The 27,447-nt window shown below is 42.4% G+C and overlaps 1 protein-coding gene across 4 annotated transcripts; it reads left to right on the top strand.

Moving 5' to 3' along the window:
* Positions 1–157: 157 nt before the first annotated feature.
* On the top strand, positions 158–25,952 carry LOC310670694 (protein SSUH2 homolog). Of its 4 annotated transcripts, none has more exons than XM_083426380.1 (14): positions 326–507; positions 2,737–2,795; positions 5,382–5,700; positions 8,183–8,284; positions 9,191–9,272; positions 10,194–10,323; positions 12,664–12,724; positions 14,706–14,830; positions 16,734–16,796; positions 17,280–17,362; positions 18,137–18,229; positions 20,116–20,221; positions 21,943–22,056; positions 23,863–25,952. In XM_083426380.1, the coding sequence occupies exons 4-14, from the start codon at positions 8,236–8,238 to the stop codon at positions 24,001–24,003; spliced, it is 1,047 nt and encodes a 348-aa protein (XP_083282506.1). In that variant the 5' UTR covers positions 326–507; positions 2,737–2,795; positions 5,382–5,700; positions 8,183–8,235; the 3' UTR covers positions 24,004–25,952. The 4 variants fall into 4 exon arrangements, with proteins under 4 accessions (XP_083282503.1, XP_083282506.1, XP_083282504.1 ...); XM_083426378.1 differs by having other exon boundaries at positions 4,932–5,700; XM_083426379.1 differs by having other exon boundaries at positions 478–507; positions 2,737–3,424; positions 3,756–5,700.
* Positions 25,953–27,447: the final 1,495 nt, after the last annotated feature.

The raw sequence follows: 27,447 nt of genomic DNA, 5'->3' as shown, positions 1-27,447 counted from the left end.
TAAGAACAGTTTCAGGTTAAGAACGGACCTCCGGAACGAATTAAGTACTTAACCCGAGGTACCACTGTATGTGTGTTCTTCCTAAAAGTATTTGGTCAGTAATGATGTCACTGGATTTCTATGCGTACAATTGGTTTTTTCCAGAGCCAGCAACAACATGGAATTAACTGCAAGGCCAGTCAACTTGCTCCTGAATCTTCCAAGGTTTTCTATGCCAGAGAAAAAAAGGAACTGCCATTACACAATCAACATCCTGCTTAAAGAAAGTACAATCCAGCCCCCCCCCCCGCCGCCGCTACTTCTTCAGCGTTATGTAGCAATTGAGCAGCGAGCTGCAATTTGACAGGAGTTGTGCACATGTGTCCTTGTAAACTTCCGACAAACAGACCAACTTCTGCAGACAGAGAGGCCTTCTGGGTAGCAGGAACTTTCTCTCTCTCTCCCCGCTACCCAGCAAAACAACAACAGCTGCCTTTCAGTAGCGATGGAGAAAGACCTGCTTATGGGGTGAGTTGTTATTTAACAAAAACAATTTTGTTCTACTAAATAAAGCCATATGTGATACATTTTTTTAAAAAAAATGTTGAAGACAAATCTGACAGTAACGGCAACAGATGAGGAGGTAAAGAGGACTCATCATTTCCAGGACATTAGTTGGCACTGATAAAATACAATTCACAGTGTATTTCTTAATAGAGTTGCAAGTGGAACCCTATGCCAGATTTTTCTTTTTCTTTTTTACCCATATGCTGGAAATGCTTTTGCTTCCCGGTATAACAGTCTGTTCTGTCCTATTTTCTGTCGATTTGTTTTGTTTCTTCATCATCTGTTACATAGGACAGAGCAAATCCGTGGGAACTGAAACAAAATGCTACAGTCTGGAGTCCTCCTGTTCCGGAATCCAAACACTCCAGCCACCCCTTTCCTTTTTTCCTGTCCCTTCCTACCCCCTTCCCCAAGTCAGCGTTCTGTGGCCACTGAGCATGCTCAGTCCTTACTGGACTGGGAGGGTGTTTCCTCACTGAAGATTTTTTTTGTACATTCAGCCAGCTGATACCTCTCCCTCATATGTGTAGATGGTGTGATTTTGGCTACATAAGAACCACATTTGGGGGATTTCTGATCACTGGTGGTATATATGATAGTATTCAAGCTAAGAAGGTGGCTTTCTATTTCTGTTTCTATTAAGCGAATTTTTTTGTTAATTCAGCAGTGGTTCAGATAAGCAGCAGGTGAATTGGGCAATATGCTGCCATACCAGTGGCGTAGCGTGGGTTGTCAGCACCCGGGGCAAGGCAAGTAATTTGCACCCCCTAACCCGTGGATTTGCGCCCCTAACCCTAACCCCCAGATGTTGCGCCCGGTGCGGCCGGCCCCCCTTGCACCCCCCACGCTACGCCACTGTGCCATACTTAGACAGCAGGTAGGGGAATGTTGTGGCTGAATGACCCTCCATAGAAAAAAAACAGACCACCTGCATGTAGAGAACTAGATATCAGACAGAAGGGTTCTAGCCAGCCTTCTCTCTTAGGCCCCAATGGCACTATATATTGAAAACAGTATCACAGTACTTTAAGCAGCCATGGCTCCCCTCAAAGAATCCTGGGAACTGTAGTTTGCTACAGGTTGTTGGGAGTTGAGAGTTGTTAGGAGACCCCCCCCCATTCCCCTCACTGTGCTACGATTCCCTGAGTTCCCTGAAAAGTGGGGTCAGCTGTTAAACTGCTCTGGGAATTGTAGTTCTGCCTGGTAGCCCTAACCCCTAGCCTCTGCCCTTGATTGTAATATCAGCGTGGGAAACGGTTTGTGTATTCATATACAGTGGTACCTCAGGTTAAGAACTTAATTCGTTCTGGAGGTCTCTTCTTAACCTGAAGCACCACTTTAGCTAATGGGTCCTCCTGCTGCCGCACCGCCACACGATTTCTGTTCTCATCCTGAAGCAAAGTTCTTAACCCGAGGTACTATTTCTGGGTTAGTGAAGTCTGTAATCTGAAGCGTCTGTAACTCGGGGTACCACTGTACAGTCAAACCTCAGTTGTTGAACACAATCCGTTCCAGAAGCCCATTAGGCTTCCAAATTATTTGACAGCCAAGGCACGGCTTCCAATTGGCTGCAAGAGCTTCTTGCAGTCAAGTGGCAGCTGCGCTGGACGTTCAGCTTCCAAAAAACGTTAGGAAAGTGAAGGACTTACTTCTGGGTTTTCGGTGCCCGGGAGCCAAAACGTATGATCACAGAGGCGTCCGGGAAGCAAGGTTTGACTGTACCTGAATGTATGTTGGCTCCTGCAGGATCCAGATCACACCTTCAGAGGGTACTTTAGGGTGCAGGTGCACAGGATTCTGGGTAGAAGTTGTCTTCTCTGTGAGAAGGTTGTGCTGGGTGTAGGGATAGGGCTACAGATGAAACTCTGTCTCCCCCCCAGCCCCCCCCCAGCTCTCTACCCAGGTTGACCATCTGCACAGGCTCAGGAAGTCGGTAATGATTTGTGGTACAATAAGCAATTGTTTTTCTTCACGATGGAAAAATCCATGCCTCCTTATCTGTACATTCAAGGCGTACAGCGCCGTCAGTCACAGGACAGGAATACCCCAAAGGTGCCCTGTCAGTTTGGCATGCTTAACTGCCCTACCTTATAGCCTTGGGGAACAGGTGACTGTCACGTTGAGTCAGAAAGATCCCACTCTTTCAAAAGAAGTTAAGCGACGTTCTTTTGTTTGCCTTCTTTCAAACAGAGACGGAAATTGTGCAAGTTATGGAAGTGACGGTGTCCTCTCCCCAAAGATTGCACAAGGTAAGGCAAACCTAGAGTTAGCCAGCCCTAGGCTGAGATAAGATCTGAAAACAGTTTCCAAGCAAAATCTACAAGGTGGGCAGGGTATTTACAGTCTCCGGGTTGCTTGTTGTGCAAAACAGATGAGAGAAGAGACTGGTGGCAGTGCAGCCGACATACACGTATGCCTACATTGTATAGGAAAATCACTGAACTTTGTTTGACTTGTGGTATAAGTGGCCGTGAATGGCTGCTGGTGCTTGTTTAATTTCCCCAGGATTTCAGACAGGGGAAATTCCTTTCCTTCACTGGAGATGCCTGGGGCAGAAGAACCTTCATGCAAAATCTACCACAGAGCTATAGCCCAAATATATAAATAATATATTTTTTTAATACTATTATTAATTTCATTTATATCTCAGTAGCTATGTTTTATATTTTTAACATTATTGTTCTATAATGTTAAAGGTTAAGGTAAAGGTACCCCTGACAATTAAGTCCAGTCGTGACTGACTCTGGGGTTGCAGCACTCATCTCGCTTTACTGGCCAAGGGAGTCAGCGTTTGTCCGCAGGCAGTTTTTCCGGGTCATGTGGCCAGCATGACTAAGCCGTTTCTGGCGAACCAGAGCAGCGCACGGAAACACCTACAGTGGTGCCTCGCAAGACGAAATTAATTCATTCCACGAGTCTCTTTGTCTAGTGGTTCTTTCGTCTTGCAAAGCAACCCTATTAGCGGATTAGCGCTATTAGTGGTTTAGTGGCTATTAGCGGCTATTAAAGGCTATTAAAGGCTTAAAGGATTAGCGGATTAGCTGCTAAAAGTCTATTAGCGGTTTAGCGGCTTAGAAAAAGGGGGTGGGGAGCGGAAAAAAATGCAAGACATTTTCGTCTTGCAAAGCAAGCCCATAGGGAAATTCGTCCTGCGAAGCGCATTGAAAAACGGAAAACCTTTTCGTCTAGCGGGTTTTCCGTCTTGCGAGGCATTCGTCTTGCGGGGCACCACTGTATTTATCTACTTGCACTTTGACATGCTTTTGAACTGCTAGGTTGGCAGGAGCAGGAACTGAGTAACGGGAGCTCACCCCGTCGAGGGGATTCAAACTGCTGACCTTCTGATCGGCAAATCCTAGGCTCTGTGGTTTAACCCACAGTGCTACCCGCACCCCTTCTATAATGTTAGTTGGCACTTTTCAGAACAATGTCCTCCTTCCAGCATTCCCCCCACCCCCCAACTTCTATGCCTCTCTCCTAGATTTTGTTTTCCTCATTCACAGACCGTGACAAAATATCAGTGATAGAAATGGCATTCCAACAAACAGAAAAGCTCCAATATTGCTGAATTAGATTTGGCTATTTTGTACTATTGCTGCCAAATTATTTTCTAAGAGTACAAAAACATTGAATCCATATACTACTCCTTGGTAGTATTGTGCTGAGCATGCTAGTGCAACTTGGTTTGTTTGTTGGACTAACTACAGCTAGAATATGCTACACTTTCTGAGTTTGGATATAATGCCTGCATATAGACCATACATTTAAAATACATGACCTCAAGGATCCTAGAAAATGTAGTTTGCCCCCCATGGAGCTAAAACTCTTAGCACTGTTAACAAACTACAGTTCCCAATATTTTTTGGGGGGGGTGTGCGCGATTTAAATCTGCTTTAAATGTATAGTGTGTGTGTGCTGCCAATGAGAAACAGCAGTATAGTGGTACCTCTGGTTGCGAACGGGATCCGTTCTGGAGGCCCGTTCGCAACATGAAAAGAACACAACCCGCAGTGGTGCTTCTGCGTATGCACATGATGTCATTTTACGCGTCTGCGCATGCACGAGCGGCAAAACCCAGAAGTAACCCTTTCCGGTACTTCCAGGTCGTCACAGGACATAACCTGAAAGAACGTAGCATGAAGGAAACGTAACATGAGGCATGACTGTATATTCAGAACGGAAAGTAGACATTTTCAGTCTTGCTCCCTAATGCACCATGAGAGGGGAGGTTCACTACAACACATTCTTGTAGCAGAAAACCATATGTGAATTGGGACAGACTTTTCCTGTGAAAATCTGACAATTTAAGCACATTCCCCCTGAGAGTTGAAATACATTCATACCTTCAAAATGAGATTCTCACCATTTTGTCTGTCTGCTCTCAGAACAAAATACTTGGATGCATGTGCTATTGCAGAAATGCCCCCTGTTTGCTGTGGATGACGAACAGAAAGCTCCACCTATATTTGCTCAAGCACTTCCTCTAATGCTCTAACCACGTGTGTTGTGAAATGCCACATACTTAATCGGTTCTCCTTCAGAAAGTTCCACTGACACACTCCTCCTCAAGCGTTGCACCTTACAAAGCTGTTACAAGGAGTTGCTGCTCAAATATTTACTCATCCTCTGACGCTGTGAAAAATACTTTGGCCATAGCAGCAATCGGCCTACTCACACTCTCTGGGCTAATGCCTTAGGCTTCTTTGGAAACAAGAGTTTTATTCGAGGAATCTTCCATGCGCAGAACAGAGCATTTGAGAGGCAGCTGGAACAGAAAAGGCATGCCTGGTATGTGAGACAGAGGAGCTTAAATCCAAACATCTTCTTTTCTTTAGGAATTGTTTAGAGCAAAATTCAGCAGTGGTATCTAGCGTGCTGGAGCTAGACTTGAGAGTTGTTCTGGAGTGCCGCTGGTAAACGGTTCCACACAAATAGGGTGGAAGCTGATTAAGACTGGACCTTCCATTTGAAATCAAAGTAAGGAAACGAAAACAAAACTGAGAGAGGTGGGGATATTCATCCAGCGCTCCTTCTAGCAACAGCAGCTTGTGCAAAAAAAAAAAAAAAAAGGGGGATGTACTAACTGGTGTGAACTAGACAGGCACTGAAATAAAGGAACGAAGCATCAACTCCATAACACATCCAGAAGCTTATGTAAGTAAGAATAACATTCTCTAGTATGTTTCCTTTTCTTCTGTATGTTTTGAGCTTCACAAATAAGTTCCCCCCCTACAGAGGCCTTGAAAAAGTAAGTCAAACCTGGCGTTTCTGTATGTAAACTGTGTGTGAGAGAGAGGGGAGGGAGAGATTTTATTTACTAACAACACAATCCTTTACTGTATGTCTACTCATGTATGTCTACTGAATGAGACTATAAGTCTCATTCAGTTCAGTGGGGCTTGATGCCAAATAAGTGTGTATACGATTGCAGCCAAACAAATTAGGGTTCAGCATAAGCTGTCTGACTAAAATGGAATCATGACTTTGATTCAGGGAGCTGACAGTATGTTCCATTTGATTAAAATAGAAAATCTTCACATCACACCAATATCTGTATATTATTTTCCAAAAATGAGTGGTGTTCAGACTTATGCATCAATTGAAACAACTGCCTCTGACTTCTTTTTAACCTCTCCCATTCTGCTCCAGTATGTTCTATGGACTATCTAATCCATATCTATCTTCTGATCAATCTCTTGATCTTTCAGCACAGGAATTTAATAACTGCATTCACAGTCAGGATAAATCCAGTATACTATTACCCAGGGCTTTTTTCAGGGGGAACTCACAGGAACTCAGTTCTGGCACCTCTCAGGTGGGTGCCATTGCCATTCTAAGAGAACGATGAATTCCAGCACCTCTTTTTTTCTAGAAAAATAGCACTGTTTTTACCTGTGGTTGGTGTTCAAAGAGATTGCAGGCGTTCCCAAGGCTGCATGACTTAAGAAAGTGTATGGTGCTGAACAAAGTTTAGTAATCGACTTGGCAGGCTCTATTTTTTCATTGTTCCATTTCAATAACACTGTCCATTTAAAATAATTCTAATTTTTAAAATAATTTTTTTCCTGAACCTTTTCATCCTCACGAATTAGGTGATTATTCGGCTCCATTTTACAAATTGACAATTTACAGATAAAAAGGGATTTTCTTGTAGATGGTTGATCTGACAGTCCGTTTTCGAGATCCAAGTCCAACACATCACCTGTTGGAAAACACTGGACTTACAAAGCCAGTAGTAATCATCTTTGCACTGTGTTTATCACATGCACTTAAGAAGGGAGACGAGTTCTTGAAATGTTGGGCCCTACAGATGATATTTTACAGGTGCATTCAGGATGATTTGTGCTCATGATGCTATTGGGGTGGTCACACACACTCCTGTATTCAAGCTGATTTTTGCCTTCAAAATTTTCAGGACAGTCTCGTGGTATGAATAGCAATCCACACATGGTCAGTAGCTTCCAGCAAAGATCCCAAAACTTTTAACACCAGAAATATTTCATGGCAACGTGCCAAGCTGAAGTTGCCTCTTCATGATGCAGCCATTCCCACATACTTCCTGTTGATGCTTTTTGTGTGTGTGTGGAACTGAACACAGCTTAAGCGCAGCCATCAGAGCCTAAGCATTAAAAATGCAAGAGCAATAGTGTGGTGCTGGCATGGTGCCACAGTGCAAATAGCCCACTCTCTTTTGCTGCTTGGCTTGTGTCAGGAGCGTAAAGAAGAAGCTTTGTGGGTGGCTGAGCTTGTTAGGGTTTTGTTTTGCAGTAAGGGGATGTAGGTATGTGTGAGTGAGTGAGTGTGTGTATCAGTGGGGGTACAGAAGCAACTGAGGAGTGGGGAATAGGTAGATCTGTCCCTCCATCTCTCCCTCTGCCGTACCCTCCAGCATCTTTGTCCAGCTGCCGGGTGCAGCGAGGGAGGCATCAAAAACTGGATTTCCTGCTGCAGGCAAAGGAGAAGGGCAGCAGCACATCTGCCACCAATGGAGGACTGTGCAAAAGAGCAGGGTGGCAAGGCATCACAGCACAACTAACCTCTATTGTTGAAAATAAGAGGAAGGATGGCAATAACAATTTGAAAGGAACCAAAGGAAGCTAGTGCACACTCCACGATGTGGAAGTACTGAAGAACAATTATTTAATGGGAGGATCAGCAGATGCCCAGTATCAACCCATCACAAACCCAGACTTTGGAACTCCTTCCCTAGAGAAGCTAGACTGGCTCCCTCCTTGCTGAAGACGCCTTTGTGCTAATGGGCTTTTTGGCAACTGACTGCTTTTAATGAAAGGGCTGGTGCTGCACTGTTTTTACTGTAATCATTTGTGCACACACACACACACACACACACACACACCAATACAAATGATTACAGTACATATATATATAAATATATATATGTTTAATTGTTTTAATGATGGGTTTTTCCTATGTTTTTAGCAGTTCTTATTTTTATCTCTAAGGTGCCTCGAGTCCCATCAGAGAAAAAGTCAGGGTATAAATAAATAACTTAATACTACTACTACTACTACTACTAATAATAATAACTTGTTGATGCATACACTTGCAAAAAGACACCCATATGGAGGAACCTTCTGTGAATTACCCTGTTCTGTATCATCTTTCTGTGTTTTAGGTGCATCTTGTAATTCATCTCTCTGGGAAGGAGCCTCTGCCCCTCCTTGTGAGATGATGGACAACAGCCCTGAGGATGAAAAGGAAACTGTTGCAGATGCTGGTGAGTTGACATTTACATGAGTCCACGCTATTAGAGGCTTCCTTCAAAAAATGGAAGTCTTGTCCAAATGGAGAGAACAAAAAGGAACACAAACTTTGGCAAAAGAAAAGAAAAGAAAAGTGCAAGCAGACAGTAAGAGATACTGAAAAAGAATTTGAGGACTATATTGCTAAAAAATATTAAGGCTGACAAAAAAGTAATTATTTAAATATATTAGCAAGAGACCATCTAGGAAGATGGTTAGACCCTTGGATGGCAAGGGAATCAAAGGAATGCCAAAGGAGAATAAGGAGATTGCGGAGAAGTTGAATTAAGTATTTGCACCTGTCTTCACAATGGAAGATATGGGGCAAATCCCAGTGCCTGAACTAACTTTTGCAGGAGAGGAGTCTGAGGAACTGAGGCTGATAATGGTGATGAGAGAGGAAGTTCTAGGCCTAATAAACAAAATAAGAACTGACAAATCACCAGGTCTGCACTCACAATCAATATATTTAGGAGCAAAACCACCAAAAGCTAGTTGATTGTTTACAATTGCTGACAAAGACAAAGGGGATGATGACATCCTCTTGGGGCGCTGTCTGCTCTAGTGTTCTGTGGTCCATCTTGAATCATTATCTCCTTAACACCACTCTACTCCTGAAGTTGCTTTATTGGAAGCCACTACAGAAAAAGCACTCCCACCAACAGTGCCTTGGAAAGCAATAGCGCATGTCGGGCTGGGGGGGTGGGCACTGATCTTACTGGACAGGGAAATTCTCATGAAAAAAATACAGTCTTTCAAGTAGTTTGGCCCAAGCTGCTTCAAACTTTGAAGGTAATAACCAGCACCTCAAGTTGCACCTAGGAAACAAATTAATTGGAAAGGGCAGACATTACAAATATATATTTTTTATTCCATTGCAGAGAACCAGTCCATTTCTGATATACCTGCTCACATGTCCTGTGAAGAATATGAAGGACTCCCTCCATATCTAAGAGAGGGAAAGTAAGACATTTCTTTAATCATTGTTTCTGGGTGTTGTTACGAGTGATTGTTAAAACTATTGGGGTGGAATCTTGACTGGAAAAGACCTGGAGAGCTTCAGCCAACCAGTGTAGACCAGGGATAATCAATGTGGTGCTTCTAGATTTTGTTGGACTACAACTCTGACCATTAGCCCATACTGATTGGTGCTGATGGGAGTTGCAGTTTAACAACACCTGAAAGGCACCTCTGGTGTAAAGGTTAAGGACCCCTGGACAGTTAATTCCAGTCAAAGGCAACTATGGGGTTGTGGCGCTTATCTCGCTTTCAGGCTGAGGGAGCCGGTGTTTGTCCACAGACAGCTTTCTGGGTCATGTGGCCAGCATGAATAAACCACTTCTGGCGCAACACAACATTGTGATGGAAGCCAGAGCACACGGAAATGCCATTTACCTTCCCGCTGCAGCGGTACCTATTTATCTACTTGCACTGGCATGCTTTTGAACTGCTAAGTTGGCAGGAGCTGGGACAGAGCAATGGGAGCTCACCCCGTCACAGGGATTCAAACCGCCAACCTTCTGATCGGCAAACCCAAGAGGGACAATACTGAGCTAGATAGACCAATGCCCTCACAGCAATCACTATTGAAAAGGGTTGACTATGTGTTACCACCTTCATGTTGCTATTATTTTTACCTGCCCTTCACCCTAAGGTCCGAAGGTGGGTTCACAACATTAAAACACAATATTATAAACAGTTTAAAACATCTTGCAATCGCGGAAATAATGCGGGCCTCAAAATACACGTCCTAAGTGTCCAAAGCAGCCCTTGAAGTTGTTCCAATTTTGTTAACGTTCAGGCATTTTTAAGGCTATAAATTCCAAGTATAAAGTTATCTAGCAAGTACTACAAACTGAAACATGTCTTGATTTCCTTTCCCAGTGTCCTCTTTGCTTCTGAGCAAGATGTTAAAGAAGCCTTCCTACAGTACGCAGCCAGTAAGCGTTGCTATAGCACTGCCCCTGCAAAGCAAATGAAAGTCCAGAATCTCAGTCCTCTCAACATATACAGAGTATGTACCATAGTAGTATAAAGCGAAGTGACCGTTCCTGAAAATCAGGCTTTGTGAGCTTCAAGCTAGAGGTTTAGCTCAGCTGCTCTCAGGCTTTTCCCTAGGAGCCACTCAGGTCAAGATAATTGAACGTTCAGGTTCCCCAACATCACACCACTTTGCATTTCCCTGTGTTTTCAGTATGCCCCATGACTGTCAGGTATAGGAAATGTTCTTGGAAAAAAGCAGGTATCTTTTCAGTTGGGAACCAATAGTTAATTCTTAAAGAGGGATTTGCTGGCATGAGAAGTCTATGCAATGGCTGTGTTCTAGCTACCTGTTAGAGGCAGTTTGTCTCTGAATGCCAGTTCCTGGGAACAAGTGGTCCTGTTTTTGGGCTTCCCATAGGTACCTGGCAGACCATGATGAGAACAAGATGCTGGACTAGGTGGGGCATCAGCTTAATCCGGCAGGTCTCTTCTTATGTTCTTATGCATTCTTAAAAACCTTTACTCCTCATTGTGAAAATGCCAGAGTACGCATATAAGAGTCAGTGGTGGTGTGAGAGTTATTTCCAAAAGATGTGGTTATTACTTAAAAATAAAAAAAATAGAGCCACACTTATGATTTAGTTGTTATGTTGAAATTATACCTCATTCTGAGAACGAAGATGCAAGTTGTATCTAAATCTAGAAAGGTGTCAGAGTGGCAACTCAGGAGAGCCAAGGCACGTGTCTTGAAATCGCTTCTCCTTAATTCTGTGGGTACAAGCTACAGTTGCACAGTATGTTAATGGTTTGCTTTCTGGTATAGGGACCCAAGTTTGGCATGTCAACTTGCGGGATGAATTCTGCCAGTTTTTATTTCTGTCCGTCTCTCATTTTTCCAAACTTAATTTCAGTTGGCGACATTCCCATATTAGTTTGTAATTTATTTATTTATTTTAAAAAAGAATTTCCTTGTGGAAATTCTCCAGCATTTTGCCTTATTATACCTATTTCTGAAAGCCATTTTGCCTAAAACAATGCTTTTTTAAATGTATGTTCTGATTGCACCTTTCGTATGGAATGGAATTTCCCTTATCTATTCTTCAAATGTTGTAGCACAGTTCATGCCATATGCATGGATACAGAATTAACTCCCACTGACTTCTACAAGACTTACTTGCAAGTCACCATGTATAAGATTGCAGCCTAAATGTATCAAAATATAGTATTTAAATGCATAGAGTTTTTTTGACGAGATAAATATTTTTAAATGTAGTATGTATTTAAATATATCTATGTATACTGAGGAAAAATGCATATTTGGGGGGGGGAATTCTTTTTAAATTCCCCCCTCCAAAAATAATAATAATGCAGAAGTGGAATAGAAGAGGATTATGAATAAAAACATGCAAAAGCAATAGGGACCAGAAATAGATAGCTTAATCCATTCCTAGCTGCTCGTAGACAGCTTGGGTTAGGACTAGGTGGACAATACATAGGCCTCTTTCGTTCTGTGCATGCTTAGAGGTGTTATTTCACAAAGTCTGGGGCTTAGGTTCAGTGCTGAAAATAGATTCTGGCTGTGAGCACTTGTGCAATTTAAGTACAGGCCAACCACCATCTATAGACCTTTCCCCCTTTTGCCAAAATATAAAATTGTCATGAGTTTGACTGTGTGAACTGCTGTGTGTGCAGGCTTTCAACCAGATAACTGAATGGGTGGTGAGAGAATTTAACAAAAGAACATTAATGTTCATGCATGGTTGGAAATCTCTCCATGCTGCCTTGAGAAGGTGACACCCTTCAGTTCATGAAGAGAAACGCTTGTTGCTGTTTGAATCCAAAGAGAAGAGTTGGGCGTTTGAAGCTGAAGTGTGCTGGACTGGAGAAAGCCCAGGACCTTGATGGTCTCCATACAGTTGTTTTCTGGGAATCTGATCGAGTATTTTTATAGGACCCTTTCTGCTTCTATAAACACTTTCTTTTCTTTTTCAAATTACTTCTCATACAAAATGGTTGTGGTTAAAAGATGAGCTGTGGGTCGACAAGGCAAAGCTCAATAATTTACACCACTGCTCTTAATTCCAGATGTGTGAGGGGTGGTTGTAGTTATTTAACGGTGAAGGAAAGTATTTGTACAAACTCAGAAGTTGGTCTATAATCTCTTCACATACTCTAGGGTTGAATCTTTAAATATATGAAGAACAGAGCTGCACCCTGTTGAGCTCTGGCTAAGATCAATTGAGAAGCCAGCTCTCCATGCGACACTTCTCATTTGCAGGTTTCGTTTCTTAAAAATAACCATTTCATGTCCACTTCCACATACCCTTACATTATAATTTTGATAGGTTTTTTTTTCTCCTCCTGTCCTCAGTATCGTCTGGAGACTTTCACTGAAATGAGAGACACCCACGTGGCCAGTGAGCTTTATGATGGTGAGTCACACATGAAAAAGAAGATAGCCAGGCCAGGCTTTCTACTCTCTGAGCGATTGCCACCTCATATCTTTCCGGCTACCAAACAGGGCCAGATTGAGTTTTCTTCTCTCAGAGAGATTGGCACCTCATACTTTTCCAGCTTCCAAATTAAGCTTCCTTCTCTGATAGTTTGTTACTGTGTACCTTTCAAGCTACCAAATAAAGAGGGGCATCGTGATTAGCATATGGAAGTTTCTGGAAAGACCTGTGCTCAAATTTCCCTCAGCAATGTAGGTGAATTGGGTGAACCTGGGCCCATTGTTCTTTCTTTTGTCCTAATTTGAAGGTCGTTTTATATTTTGTGCCCTGAGCTCCTAGAGGGAAGTCTGCAATTAAGTAAAGTTAACATAATTACTACACATCTTCCAATTTAGAAAGCAGGTTGCTCTTTTCTTTCTATTTCCAGCAGAAGTTGTGAGGTTGTGGGCAACTGCTGACAGGAGTCATATTTCCTCATATACAACCAGTTAGAATGAAATTAGCTTACTTTGAGCTCAGGGTGTGAAAGATTTAGACATCCTTCCTTTCAGGAAAAGAAAGACTGCTCATATTCCTCTTTGGAGGGGAGCAAATTATTTAATGCAGCAGAAGAATAATTAACATTGTACTATCTCACGCTATTCAGAGGAGACTGAAAAGTACAGGCTCCTTAGTTCCCATGGTGATTCTTGAACTCTTCATAGGTTTTCCACAGAATGGGACTTCCGATTCAGCCATTCTCTGCTCTCTAAAGACAGAGAAGGAAACGGTACCCAACAGTGTAGTCCAAAGGCCTCCCATACTTCTCAAAATATTTATTTAATTATTTGGTTATAATTTTAATTTAAATTCTGCTTTTCTACACATAGGCAGTGTGTTGTTACAACAACGATAATAAGGATATGATAAAAACACCAACAATTGTAAAAAAAAATTTTTTTTAAAGCTGATAAAAATAGCTGATAAAACCAATCAAGTGTGAAAGCAGTCAACACTAAACATCAAATGCATAATAAAAAGAGCATTTAAAAATAATAATCGTATTGAGACCAGAGAATAGGGAGTTTTGGGTTACTTTTCATACAGCTCTATTATTTAGAGCTGTTGACTCAAAATACCTGAAGGCAACTCAGTCCCTTCGCTACATTCCTCTGCCTTAATTTCTTCAGAGAAGGAAGTTCCTCAGTGGAAGTTTGTTATATGGCAATGAGAGAGAGTGCCTTTTTGTGGTAGTACCACGCTCCCCATAGGAGTACCACTGGTGTCAATATTGAAATCCTTCAGGTGCCAGATTAAAATCTATGCTTTTTAAAGTTTTGCACTGGTGCTTATTAGTCTGCTCTGCTATTGCTGTTGCCATAATATGTTTATATTGTATTTGTTTTATTGTACTGTCTTGTTTTGTTTTATGCCTCTGTATACCATTCTGGTATCTGTATAGATCAGCCTTCCCCTTTTTGTTGCCCTCCAGATATTTTGGATTCCAACTCTCATCATCCCTTACCATTGGCTGTGCTAGCTGGGGTTGATAAGAACTGGAATCCAACAAGATCTGAAGAGTACAAGGTTGGGAGACGCTAGTATACATGAAAAATGGGTTTAAAGGTGTTGTTCAGCTATGACATCCATCGGCCCCAGCAAGCTTTGACAGTGGTCAAGGATGATTTGCGTTGTAGTTCATCAACAACTGGAGGGCACCATGTTGGTTTCTCCTGCTCTAGGGCCTCTTAAGGGAGAAAACCATAATATTTACTCGTCCTATTGTATTGTACTGCTGAAAAACATTTAACCAGCACCGATGATTCAGGGAAAGCTGCTGTTCTGGTTGAAAAATCCCAGAATATCTACCCACTTTGAGACAAACATTAGTAATGGCAGGTCATTTGTCAACCTGTCATTTTGCCATTGAAGGTGGGGTACATCATTCTTACTAATTTTATGGTGGCTTCTGTTCTTCCAGGTGGATTTGTAGACTCCTTTGCTGTTGGAATACCACCTCTCCCATGGGACATAACAGTGGATGAACCTCCTTTGTTTACGGACTGTGAAATGCATATTCCAGTGCCCCATTCGTACTCAGTAGAGGTAAGAAAATAACAAGCCATTGGCTGCTCTACACAGGAGTTCAGTGGGGTTTACAATGCAACCCTGTGCATGTTTCCTCCGAAGTAAGACCCACCGTGTTCAATAGGCTTATTTCTGTGAGTCTCTCTAAAAGGCAGGCATCAAATAGAACAAGATGGAGAAGAATGCATGGTATTACGGCCTTGTTGACATTTTCCACTAGGGGAGACCTGAGGCGTTTCTGTGCTGGAGGTGAAATGTCCTGCTGCTGCCTCTGTGATGTGAGGGTGCAAATTCTGTAAGGCCTTTTCCCTGACTTGGCGTGTAGAGTCTCCCCTGCTGGGCAGGGGGCATCCTTTTCAGATCCTGACTCCCACCCAAGCTGTGGTGCTTCCCATCAGCTCCTCCATTCAGGTGACAGGAGGGGAGGTGGTCCACAGAGCTTTCCCACTGGTCGCTCTCTGCCCTGAGGCTGGGGAAACCAGCGGTGAAGCTGAGCAGTGGAGCAGTCTCCCTTGTGGGATGATGCCTGAGATGGCTGCCTCACCCTGCCTCATGGGGCCGGCTCTGCTTTCTGCCTTGCTGGTTCTTCAAGACTAAAGCCATGTGTGCAATCAGTGGTTGAACTCAGGTTTCCTGATCTATTCACCTTGAACTGATGGGCCAGGGCCCACTACTGGGTCAGAACTTACTGAAATTACAGCAGCACCGTAGAAAATATATCATAAAAAGTAAAATAAAATAGAATTGAGAAATTCAAAGTGCTTTTGGCTTAACTTAGCACAAGTTGCGCCCCTCCTGAAATCACTTACTTTAAATACTCTGAAACAAACAGCGTCCCCCAGCCTGGTATTAATTGCTTCTTCCCGCAGTTTATGATCTTGGCAGAGAGCATTGTTTTTACTGCGAGATAATATATTAGTGGAGAAAGTTGGTTTTTTTTTTAACGTATGGGGATTTGGCAGGGAGTATTTTTCCCCCTTTGGTTTATATAGTCTGGTGTGTGTATTTCATTTCAAATGGGCAAGTTGCCATGAAAAACTGATTTGTATCCACCCAGAAGAACAAAGCATGGATATTTTTTTACATAGGCTGCGTGGTTTCTTTTAAAGCGGGCGCAAAAACAAAAAACAAAACTAGGTGGTCTCTCCATGCTAAAATCCAATAGTCTAGGTACATCCTCTAAGTGGGCAACTGAAATCAATGTATCTTAAGTTGGTGCTGAAGTGCAAATCTACCATTTAATTTCAATGGAAAGTAAGTGAGTTCTTAATAATATTATGTGAATGACACCTCATGCCTCACTTCAGTAGGTTTCTCCATGCTGAGGAAACTGGAAATCTTTGAGCACTTGATTCAATCTGAACCATGTCCTTCCATTCTCATTGCTCCTAACAATTGCTTTTATTATAGCATTGCTGGTCCATGTCATTTCTTTTAATGTGGAAAGTGGAAACCAAAGGTTGATATCAAGAAACAGAAGTGCCAGATTTAAGTGAGAACCGACTACTGCAACCTGCTTTGGGGTCCCCCCCCCCTTTTATTACACCTTTAAATAAAGCCACCTATGGGATGTCTTGCTAAAATGAGATCATAACATTGAACAAGTTGACTGTAGTTTAGGTATTTCTATCATAAAAAGAGTAAAGATTTTGGGTTGATTCAAGCATAGACTTTTTCATAGATAGTAGAATATATATATGGTTATAGAGGGAGACTACTCCTCCCTGTCTGCTTTTCCCAAACTTCTGCATTGCAGATGTTTTGTTTTGCCGTTTTGCTTTACTTATGTGCGTGTTTTTTATCCTGTGTTTTATTCTGTGAACCACGCTGAGATCATATGATGAAGGGCAGCTTAAATGAATGAATGAATAAGTTTCCCAAATCATTTTCAGTTATACTTCCTTCCTTGCTTTGATTTCAGGACTGTCCAAACTGCAAAAGACGTGGTGAAACTATGTGTCAGCCTTGTAAAGGAACTGGCAAGGTATTGTATGATGGAAACATTGCCGAATTCTTTTCTGAAATTTCTGGGAGTTTTTTTGCAATTGATATTTACTTTCGATTCAAAACGTAAAAGAACTGTTTTTTATTTAAATTATATGAATAATGTGCTTGCTGGAAACCACAGGAAATGAGAGTTTTCTCATACTCTGGTCTTGCTTTGGGTTTCCCAAAGGCATCTGGTTTTCCACTCTCAGAACAGGATACTAAGCCACTGATCTGATACAGTCGGCTCTTCTTATGCAACATGCCCAGCTTGGAGAGAGTGGAACCCTGAACAGGAGCACTCACTGGAGGCTACACTGCAACATTTGGTTGCAGGCACACTTGTTGCATTCTGTTTGTAGGTAAAATCACAACCTACTTAACGTGGCAAATGTGCACTCAACTCTCCAAATGGAAAGAGCGAGTTTCAAAGATATACACACATGCATGCCTGATTATTTTGTTTTGTCCTTTAATGTAGAAAAAGTGTTCGGCTTGTGGTGGGACTGGTTCACAGGAGGACAGCAATATCTGCTCGTGGTGCGCAGGTTCAGGAAAGAATCGGTAAGTGAATAAGTGGTACGTTACACCACTTGTATCAGGGATGTCGGTGGCATTGTGGGTTAAACCACAGAGCCTAGGACTTGCCAATCAGAAGTTCAGCAGTGCAAATCCCCGCGACGGGGTGAGCTCCCGTCCCTGCTCCTGCCAACCTAGCAGTTCGAAAGCACATCAAAGTGCAAGCAGATAAATAGGTACCGCTCCGACGGGAAGGTAAACAGCGTTTCTGTGCGCTGCTCTGGCTTGCCAGAAGCGGCTTAGTCATGCTGGTCACATGACCCGGAAGCTGTATGCCGGCTCCCTCAGCCAATAAAGCGAGATGAGCGCCGCAACCCCAGAGTCGGTCACAACTGGACCTAATGGTCAGGGGTCCCTTTACCTTTACACCACTTATAGTAAGTTGCATGGCAGGAGATTATTGAGTTGGCTCATCCACCCCCCCCCGTTATTTCGGAAAGGGGAATTTGTGATCAATTGTGATATTTTTTTGGAGGGGGGGACATGCAGTGTTCTCAGCACTCTCTCCCTCATTCACCTCCCCTGTGATCATCTGTATCAATGTGCCCATTTTACAGCAGCGGCACTGAAACCAGTAAACCATACTGAAAATATTAGCGTTGGTCCATAGTAACGATGAAATTGTTAAAAACTATTCAACTTAGAAAAATCTAGCCATATGCAGAGTAAAGAATTATATTGCTTCTAAATGTTAAGTATGTGCCCATTTCCTATTTACCATTTTGTGTGTGTCTGTTTTCCCACCTTCCTCTTCCACAGTTGCTTTAATTGCCGTGGCAATGGCTGGCTGAAGTGTTACCGTTGCAATGGGAGCGGTGTCTTGCTATTTCATACCGAACTTACGATAACTTGGTAAGTTGAAAAGCCAAAGGGAAGAAGAGTTCCATGAAGCTGTGCTCTTGCTATAAGCCTTGAACATTTTCGAGTGATCCCTTGGCATGGTATTAGCAGAGGTCATCACCGAGTACTAGGAATCTTTACAGCGGCTTTATATGGAATCTGGCCATTACTCTATCTAGTTCAGTATTGTCTGCTTTGACTGTCAGGGGCTCTCCAGGGTTTCAAACACCGGTCTCTCCTTGAGATGCCAGGGATTGACCCTGATGTCTTCTGCATGCAAGGCAGCTACACTACCACAGAATCGTGGCCCACCCCCACTTCCTGCCCCTTTTGCTATATTAAGCGTTATGCTAGGAATGCCCAGTGTACATCAACAGAGAACATCAATTGACACTTCTTTCCTTTTTTCACCATGCAGACTGCTGGACTTGAAATCCAAGAAAGTTACTAGGCTGTTTTGTTGTTATTTTTTTATTAGCCTCTTACTAGGCTTTTTAAAATTGCCAAGTGGGCTTGCATAGAAGGGACAGGTCTCTCCATCACTTGTCCACCAGCCCACTTGGTTTCCCTGCTGGTCTTCCTCTACAGCCAGCAGGGAAGGAAAGTAGACTGGTAGATGAGGAATAGGGAGCTCCATCCATCTTCTGCCAGACCCATAATATTTTCTTGTTGGCCATGGAACAAGATGCTTCACTTTATCCTAAGCCAGGGTTAAAACCAAGTGGGCTGGAGAGTCAGGATGATCTGTCCCTACTTCAGCTCACTCACCTGCAGGCCCTGTCAGAATTCCAGAGAGGCCCAGGTCACTTTCAGGACCCCAAACCATAATAAAAACACTAGTTTTTATTGTGGTCCCCCCAAAAAAATAATCAGCTGAGCTAAGAGGACATGTTTATCAGTGGTCTAATCTTGTGCTGTGAGAACCTCTCTCTCTCTCTAACATATAATATATATATATATATATATATATATATATATATATATATATATATATATAATATATATATGTAAAAACAGAAATAATAATTTTATAATTGATTTTATTAAACACTAAAAATGACAAAATCTATATCAGTTAGCAATTTTGTGTCTTTTTCCAAATCTGAATTCATATTTGCTGCTCTGAGCTGAGTGTGCCACATTATGGTCTGAGGCTCATAAAAACAAACTGTGCATCAAATGCTAAAAAAGCATTGCCAGAATTGTTGAGCTCCCCCCCCCCCCGCCCCACCGCGCAGATGTCCGGGAATTTCTGGACGTATGGCAGCCCTACCACAAGATTAACTAGTGTATAAATTTGAGGCTCTCTTTGTGTTTAAGGCCCAGGGGAAATGGCCCTCATGCTACCATCTTCTGATTGGCCCTACTCACTTGCATCTAATTTCTTGTCTAGAGACCAGACAAATAGTTAAATACAAGGCTATTCTAGTGGTCCATGAATTTTTCCCATAGCAATGCTAGTAGAGCGAACAAAAAAACCTCCAAATGACTGAGCAACCAAGTCACACACAGAGCAGTCTCTCTCTCTCTCTCCCCCCCCCCCCCACTTTCATCTCACTTCATCATAAATCACTGGAGCCAAAATTCCTTGCTAAGCAAAACACATTTTCCGAGTCATCCAAAAGCAATGTGGGAAATTGTGTTATCAGGATACAAGCGAAGCCTTCATTCAGATTGCAGTTATACACAATTACCTAGAACTAAGTTTCACTGAAATCAATCAGGCTTACTTTGGGAAGACATGCAGGTTTGCCGTATTAATTTATCTTTTCAGTGCTGTCTAGGAGCTGGATGTTGTGAGGTCAGCACTGTTACACTTTGCCCAGCCTACTTTGTCCTCAAATGTGTGCCTGAAAAAGAAAGCAAATGTGTCTTCTTCGTTTCCGTTTTCTCAACAGGAAGAACAATGTTTTAGAACATGTAGCAGACAAGAATTCTGGCTTCCCAGTTCACCATTTGCAAGAAGTGACTGGGAAAGAAATCGTTAGTGATGAAGGTTCCTTGGTAAGCCACATTCAACCAAATAGCCTGGGGACATGGGTGCTGTTTTTCTTTTGTGGGGGGGATGGGGGACAAATTCAATTCAGTTCACATTTAAACTTACCTAATTCACACTTTCTGAAATAATCTGTGAACCAAAACACAGCCCTCCTTCAAAACCTTCACTTCTCTAAATGTTGCAGTGCAGTTCTATAGCCACATAATGGATGTGCCATAGTGCATATACTAAACATAGGGATGTGGGTGGTGCTGTGGTCTAAACTACAGAGCTTCTTGGGCTTGTTGATCAGAAGCTTGGCAGTTGGAATCCCTGAGACGTTCGAAAGCGTGCCAGTGCAAGTAGATAACTAGGTACCACTGTGGCGAGAAGGTAAATGGCATTTCTGTGGGCTCTGGCACTCGTCCTCCGTGCGCCAGTAGCAGTTTAGTCATGCTGCCCACATGACCCGGAAAACTGTCTGTGGACAAACACCAGCTCCCTCAGCCTGAAAGTGAGATGAGTGCCGCAACCGTCCTTTACCTTTACTGTTTTACCATACTAAACATAATGCATATACTAAACATTTTTTGAAAGTTAGGTCATTCAGGTTATGGAAACACTTTAAATAGGAGCTTAAATACAAGCTCCAGGTAAGCAGCTAAATGTGTGTTTATCAAAACTATAAGGTGAGAAGGATTTGTTTTTTTAATAGGAAATATTGATGGGAATTTCCTATGTCGATAATTTTTTTTTGTTATCCCATGCAAAGGAAGAGTATTTGGGTTGGTTTTGGTGTTTATATGCCCTATGCTCAAGAGTTTTTCCCCCAGCCAGAACTTTCCAGAATAAAAGAACAAATGAAGTGTTCATGGCCATCTCACTTCTACTATATGCAGATGATGTGGTACTCCTATTCCAAACAAAAGTGGGCCTAAAAAGATTGATGAGGGCAATCACAGGATACTGCCAGAAAGAACAACTGACTGTGAATTTGAGTGCTATATTGAAAGGGAATTTTCAATGTGCGTTTTCCTCTGCTCACAATGACAGGAGAAGCAGCACCTGTTAAATTTCCCACTTATGCAGAAGTATTTGGTGCAGCAAAACCCTGTCTTCTATCAGTGGTGGATTTGGGTACAATGGTGCCCTGTACAACACCAAAATTTGTCCCCCTCCATCCTCGCACTGCCTTCCCAAAGGCAGGGAAGCAAGTCACTGGGCTTTGAGAAGGAAGCATGAGGGTTTGGCAGGGTCCTAGAGCCCTCCTACCTCCTTCCCAAAGCTGGGAAAGCATTAACTATGCTTTGGGAAGGAGACAGGAAGATTCTAGGACTCTATCAGAGCCCAACACCACCTTCACAAAGCCAAGCGACTCGGGCTTTCAGACGGTGTCCCCTCAGCTCAGCACCCAGTGTGTGTGTACTGCTAGCACAACCCTAAATCCGCCCTCCTTCTATATTGTATTCCATGCAGACAAGCAAGGAGCATTAAAGAGCCCAAGGACATCCTTGGGCCAATCATAAAATTCAAGGAAGGTGCAAAGCAGCGTCTGTGAGGGGTGTGGCACTGGGAAGAGCCCCATGGGTCAGACAGAGAGGCCCTGAGGGCTGACTTTTGACCCCTGGACCTGAAGTTCCTCATCTCTGTCCCAAAACAACACCACCACCACTTTTTGGGTTTTTCTTGGGAGTTTAACAATATTTTACAAATGTGAATATAGCAGTGTATTTTATTTGTTCTCTAGGTATTTCCCATAGTTGATTTCCCAGAGCCATTAGTTGAGGACTATTCCCGAGCATTCATTGCGCAACACAATATGCAGTTTACCTCAGAAGGATTGCACAGAGTCCTGAGGCAGGTAGGTGGAAAATGGAATCAATGGATACCTGTAATAAAGGATTAGGGTTTGTTTCTTGTCCGTAACTTGGCATAACTTCTTATTCTTTTTCTTCTACTATGTCATTATTATTTATTAAATGTCTTGCCCAACCTTCACCAGCAGGTCCCAGGGAGGGGATACAACAATTTTAAAATCAGAATAAGAAATGGTTAAAACGAATTACAGTCGCAGGAATAGAGTGGGTCTTGAAAACAGATGTGTCAAAGGCCAGGGTGAAGAGGTGAATCTTCAACATGCATCAGAAGCTATGCAATGAAGGTGCCAGATATACCTCTGTGAGGAGGGAATTCCACAACCTAGGAGATCCCACACAGAATGCCCTCTCCCAGGTCACACACCTTTACTGGGGAGAGATGTAACTTTAACTTAGAGGGGCAGACTCTCAACAATATTTTTGCTGGCTATACCAGATCCCAATACTTTTTAGGAAAGTTAAAAGGGAAGTTGTATGCTGGTGAACTGTATGGTGACTGCAAATAGGGAATGTTTTTTTTTTAATCCTCTGCCTTTGTAAAACAAAAAGGGGGAAATGTTGCAGCATTTGAGGAACTTCAGTAATAGTTGTAAGGTAGATATATGAAATTAGATATATTAAGAATAAGTTTAATTATGATAAAAGTGTGTATTGGCAATAAGTATTATGAAATCAAAATATGGAAAAGCCGGGAGGTTGGGTCTTTAGTGTTAAGACCAATATATGTTATATTGTTTGCTAAGAAAATTATGTGTCTATAGTTATTCCTGTGTGTAATTTAGAATTTGTGTTTTTTATTTTTTTCTTGTTGTATCAATAAAAAATCTTTTTAAGAAAAGGGCGGGGGGGGGGTGGAGAGGAAGGGACCACCAATGGGCAGATGTTCCCAAACAAAAGGAAATAGTTTTTCACATAATGCTTTTCTGAAATTCCTTCCTTGTGATGTATGTATCAATAAGGTCAAAATTGTCACGGCCATGAACAGTTGCACAATAAGCTTGTCAGTGAATGTAATTTCATGTGAAGTCATATGAGTTTTAACTCATCACCACAAGCTGGGGGATGAACAATGGAGTCATTCAATAACTAGTCCACAGCATACTAGAACTATGGGTATTACAGTGTTACACAAATGATGACCCTCCAAACTGAATCCAACCCATGAGCTGAATATCAGATAGTTCGCCATGAGTTTTGCTGTCTGTGTGGAATGCTCAACTCTTGGCTATTTTGAGATACAGGATGCTAAAGTGAACCAGATGAGTAATCTCTTACCTGGCACAGGAGATATCAAGTATTTTCTTCCTTTAGCTAACACAGGGGAACTATTTGTGGGTCGACACACTGGTGTCTTGTCGGAGCTCTTCTTTAAAGAGAGAAAGGCAGGGCATAAAAGTTCTTCTAAAGAAACAGAGTTGAGCTCAGGTTTGGCAAAGACATTTTGCTGCCTGAAGCAAAAGGCAAGATGGAACATCCTCCCTATTTGATGTGTAGAAGCCAATTGTACTGGCAGCTGAATCTTACTACAAAACCAGAAATGGGATGGCATCCTCCACAGCATCTGAAGTAGCCAGCTAATTTAGGTCGCTGAGAACAGGCCACGTGGCATACAAACTGTGGCTTCCAACACAGGGGAATGTCTGGTGTTCAGGGGTGCTTAGAAGGAGCAGCCAGGGGACTGCTACCACTGCTGCTCAGCATCTGCCACCTGAGGGAGTTTAATAGTAGGTCCAGCCCTGTTTGCTCTTTGGAGCAGGTTTTTCATTGAATTATATATCTCTTTTTTCCAGAAACAAACAGTTGAGTTGGTGCCACTCACAAAGGTTGACTATGAATGGAAAGAGAGAGTCTATTCCTTCTACATCTTTGGCAATGAGAATAAAGTATATACCAAAGACTATCCAGCAAAGTGCTGCTGCTCCATCATGTGACACGAGGACAGTTTTGGTGGCATTCAGCAACACAGCTGCTCCCGGTTATTTGTTCTTCACGGCAACTTGCAGATTTTTATTTTATTTTATTTGCTGAAGGACATTTTCTGTATGATATTTAAGGATTCAGCCATAGTTCAGCACCGTCGAAGTTGTTTGTGGGTCCTATACACCGGACATTTGTCACTAATACATGACTGCATTGGCTGTGCTTTTCAATTAGGGAGATGAAGGAAACTATTTGTTCTAATGTACGAAAGAGGATTCAATGCATTTGCTTTCTTATGGTTGTGCATTAGGATGCCTCAAGCTAAGCATCCTGTAAACTTCTTGTGGAAGTATAAGCAGTTCAGAATGAAATATATTCCAGCACTGGGAATCGTACTGCATGAATCTCTGCTGTGATTTGCATTCCTCTTAACTAAGAAGGTCAGGTATGTGAGGGATTGAGGGACAGATTTTTCATTTGTCTCCTATACTAGAACAGATCCCCTCTCCCTGCCATTTCAGTGTCTGATTGTACAAGTGCCACATTTAGCAAGGTCTATAGCAGGGTCAGGGAAGCTGTGGCTCACCAGGCATTGCTGGATTATAACTCCCACCATCCCTTACCATTGGCCATGCTTGCCTGGAAGTGGTCCAGGAGCTCCTCAAGGATCACAGATTCTCCATGCCTGATCTGAAGGATCATAGCATGCTCTGATGTTATTGTAAACATAGAATTCAATGAGAAAATGTTTTGAAAATTGAGTCTTAGCTGTGATCAAATGCCCCAGTACCTGGTGCTCAACAACCTCTGTGTTTAAGTACCAGTATTAAGGCAACTAGCATCTACAGTGGTACCTCGGGTTACATTATGTAATTCTACCTGAAGAAATATCAGGATCACCCCAGAGAAGAATTAGTGTGAGTCTGCACACTTTTTTTTTTAATTTAAGAACACGTCTCAAGTGGTGTAATACATTTAAGCAACCCTTTGGATTTTGTTTCTGTTTTTAAATTAACTTACATCATTGCGTAGAAAATGACTAAGTACAAAACTGATCAGATTTGCTGGAATGCTATGCTATAGGGGAATAATGAGCAAATCTCCTAATGGTGGGTTCCTCCCCTGTCCTAATACTTGCACAAAACCATGTGGTATAGCAGTCAGAATGCTGGACTTAGTCCAAGGAAACCCACGTTGAAATTTCCACTGAACCATGATGCTCATTAGTTCACAATGGGTTAATTAATAAGAAAAAAAAACCACACTATTATAGCTACATCCGCCAATTTTCTATATTGGTCCTGCTCTTATACATTTAAGGACCATATGACATACAGATGCTAGTCAAGTGAAGCTATTCCCAGCATGATGTGAAACTAAGTGATGCAGGAAAGCCCTTCTCCACCTGGGTCTAGAATATCCCAGAATATCCATCTCCTCCTTATCTTCCTGCTGCTCTATGAACCAGCCAGAAAAGTCATTCCCTTGTCACAGGCCTTCCTCCATGTCCACTTGCCACCTGGGCAGGGGAGTTGAATAGAGAAAGCACCTTCTACGCTGTGGCCCCCAGACCGTGGAAGAGCCTCCCTAGGGAGACACACCTAGAGCCATCCAGATTGTCTGTGAGTTAAATAACATGGCATCTGATCTCATAGAAAGCCCATTCAGGCCAGCCATTGATGCTTTTAGCTCCATATTGTCTCTGCCCTGCCAGCCAGGATGTCAGAGAGGAGTCTTTCGTAGCCCTACCTGGAGACGCCAGGAACTGAACCTGGGACTTTTAGCATGCAAAGTGTGCACTCTACCACCTCTCTTACCATGTTTTTAACTGCTGCTATTTTAATAATTTCACTGTCTTGTCTTATTTGCAATTTTCATTTTAACTTTTGAGTTGCCTTTGAGTAGTTTCTGTCAGAGGCCGTATATATATATATATTTGTAATAAATAACATAAATCAAAGTTCTGCCTGCTTAATTTCTTTGGGGATGATGTTAGTGGACTTTAGGAGACAGAAGAGCAATGTCCAGCCACTTTTGATTGATGGGGTCTGTGTGGAGAGGGTAACAACGTTCAGATTTTTGGGCATTGAATTACAAGAGGATCTGTCCTGGAGTGTCAACACAAGGGAGCTTGTGAAGAAGGCGCAGCAGAGACTGTATTTTTTGAGAATACTAAGGAAAAACCATCTCCCGCAGAAACTGCTGCTTGCCTTCTATCACTGTGCCATTGAGAGCGTGCTCATTTATGGCTTATGTGTGTGGTAAGGAAGCTGTACTACCCAGGACAGGATGGGGTTGCGCAGGGTTGTGAAGGCAGCAGAGAGCATTGTTGGCTGCCCACTCTCCACCTTAGAGCAGATTTATGCCACAAGGTGCCATAGGAAGGCACTGGACATAGTAAAAGATCCATCGCATCCTGGTCACTGTCTCTTTGAGCTCTTGCCGTCGGGACGGAGATACAGGACGATGAAGACAAGAACGAGCCGTCTTAAGAACAGCTTCTTCTCCAGAGCAATCTCGGCCCTGAATGGGAAGCCCGGACTTTGAAAGTCATCAAATCTCCTTTGCTGTATTTTACTATATTTTTTAATTAGTGTTTTTATGGAGCAGCTAAGTAATTTCGTTGTCCCCGAAGGGGGCAATGACAATAAAGATATTATTATTATTATTATATATTGGTAAAGAAGCCAGACCAAAATAAAAATGTGTTTATTTAATTGTAGCTCACTGGGATTTGATAATAAATTCCAGTGCCGATGAAATCCTTTGGAGTCCTGTCCTTGCCCTAGGACCACTTAAGCCTGTCTTAAACAAATAAAGGTCACTAGCATCATTGTGTCCTGTCACAGCAGTACTACACTGTGAATAAGTGTACCGGACTTCAGGGACGGGAATGGAGCTGGATCACAAATAATCTGTGTAAACTACATAGGACTCCACAGCTGCTTTTCCAGCAGAGGTTGACAGGGAGAAATGGATGCAGAAGTGGGAAGTTGCATTAGGAGGGACAGAATGATATTGTAGCTGTGGTAATGCAAATAATTGGCTGTACTATGACCCTACTATGAGTAAATAAGCTCAGGCTGGTATACTGGTATACACGCAAGTGTGCGCACACACCCATAGTCATAAGAGGTAAACATGCTGAAGTTGAAACCAAGATCTTATGCCAGATGCCAAGTTCCATGAGGAATTTTGCTTGAGCAAAATTACAGAAAACGAACAGCTCCTTGGGGCATTGTACTGACGTCACTGAGCAGACCAAGCCTTTCATATGAGAGTTTAGAACAATAAGAAGTCTCTTAACAAGATTTTGGGTCGCTAGAACTGCTCCCACATAAGATAAGTAGTTAAAGTAGTAGACAGGTATAATGGATGACTGCCAATGTTAAAGGTCAGTAGATCACAAACAATGATATTCTCTCAAGACATTGTAGTTGGAATTGGATTGTGTA

Source organism: Podarcis tiliguerta, assembly GCF_965153285.1.
Source record: "Podarcis tiliguerta genome assembly, chromosome: 2".
Lineage (NCBI taxonomy): Eukaryota > Metazoa > Chordata > Lepidosauria > Squamata > Lacertidae > Podarcis > Podarcis tiliguerta.
This window is presented reverse-complemented; position numbering and strand designations above follow the sequence as displayed.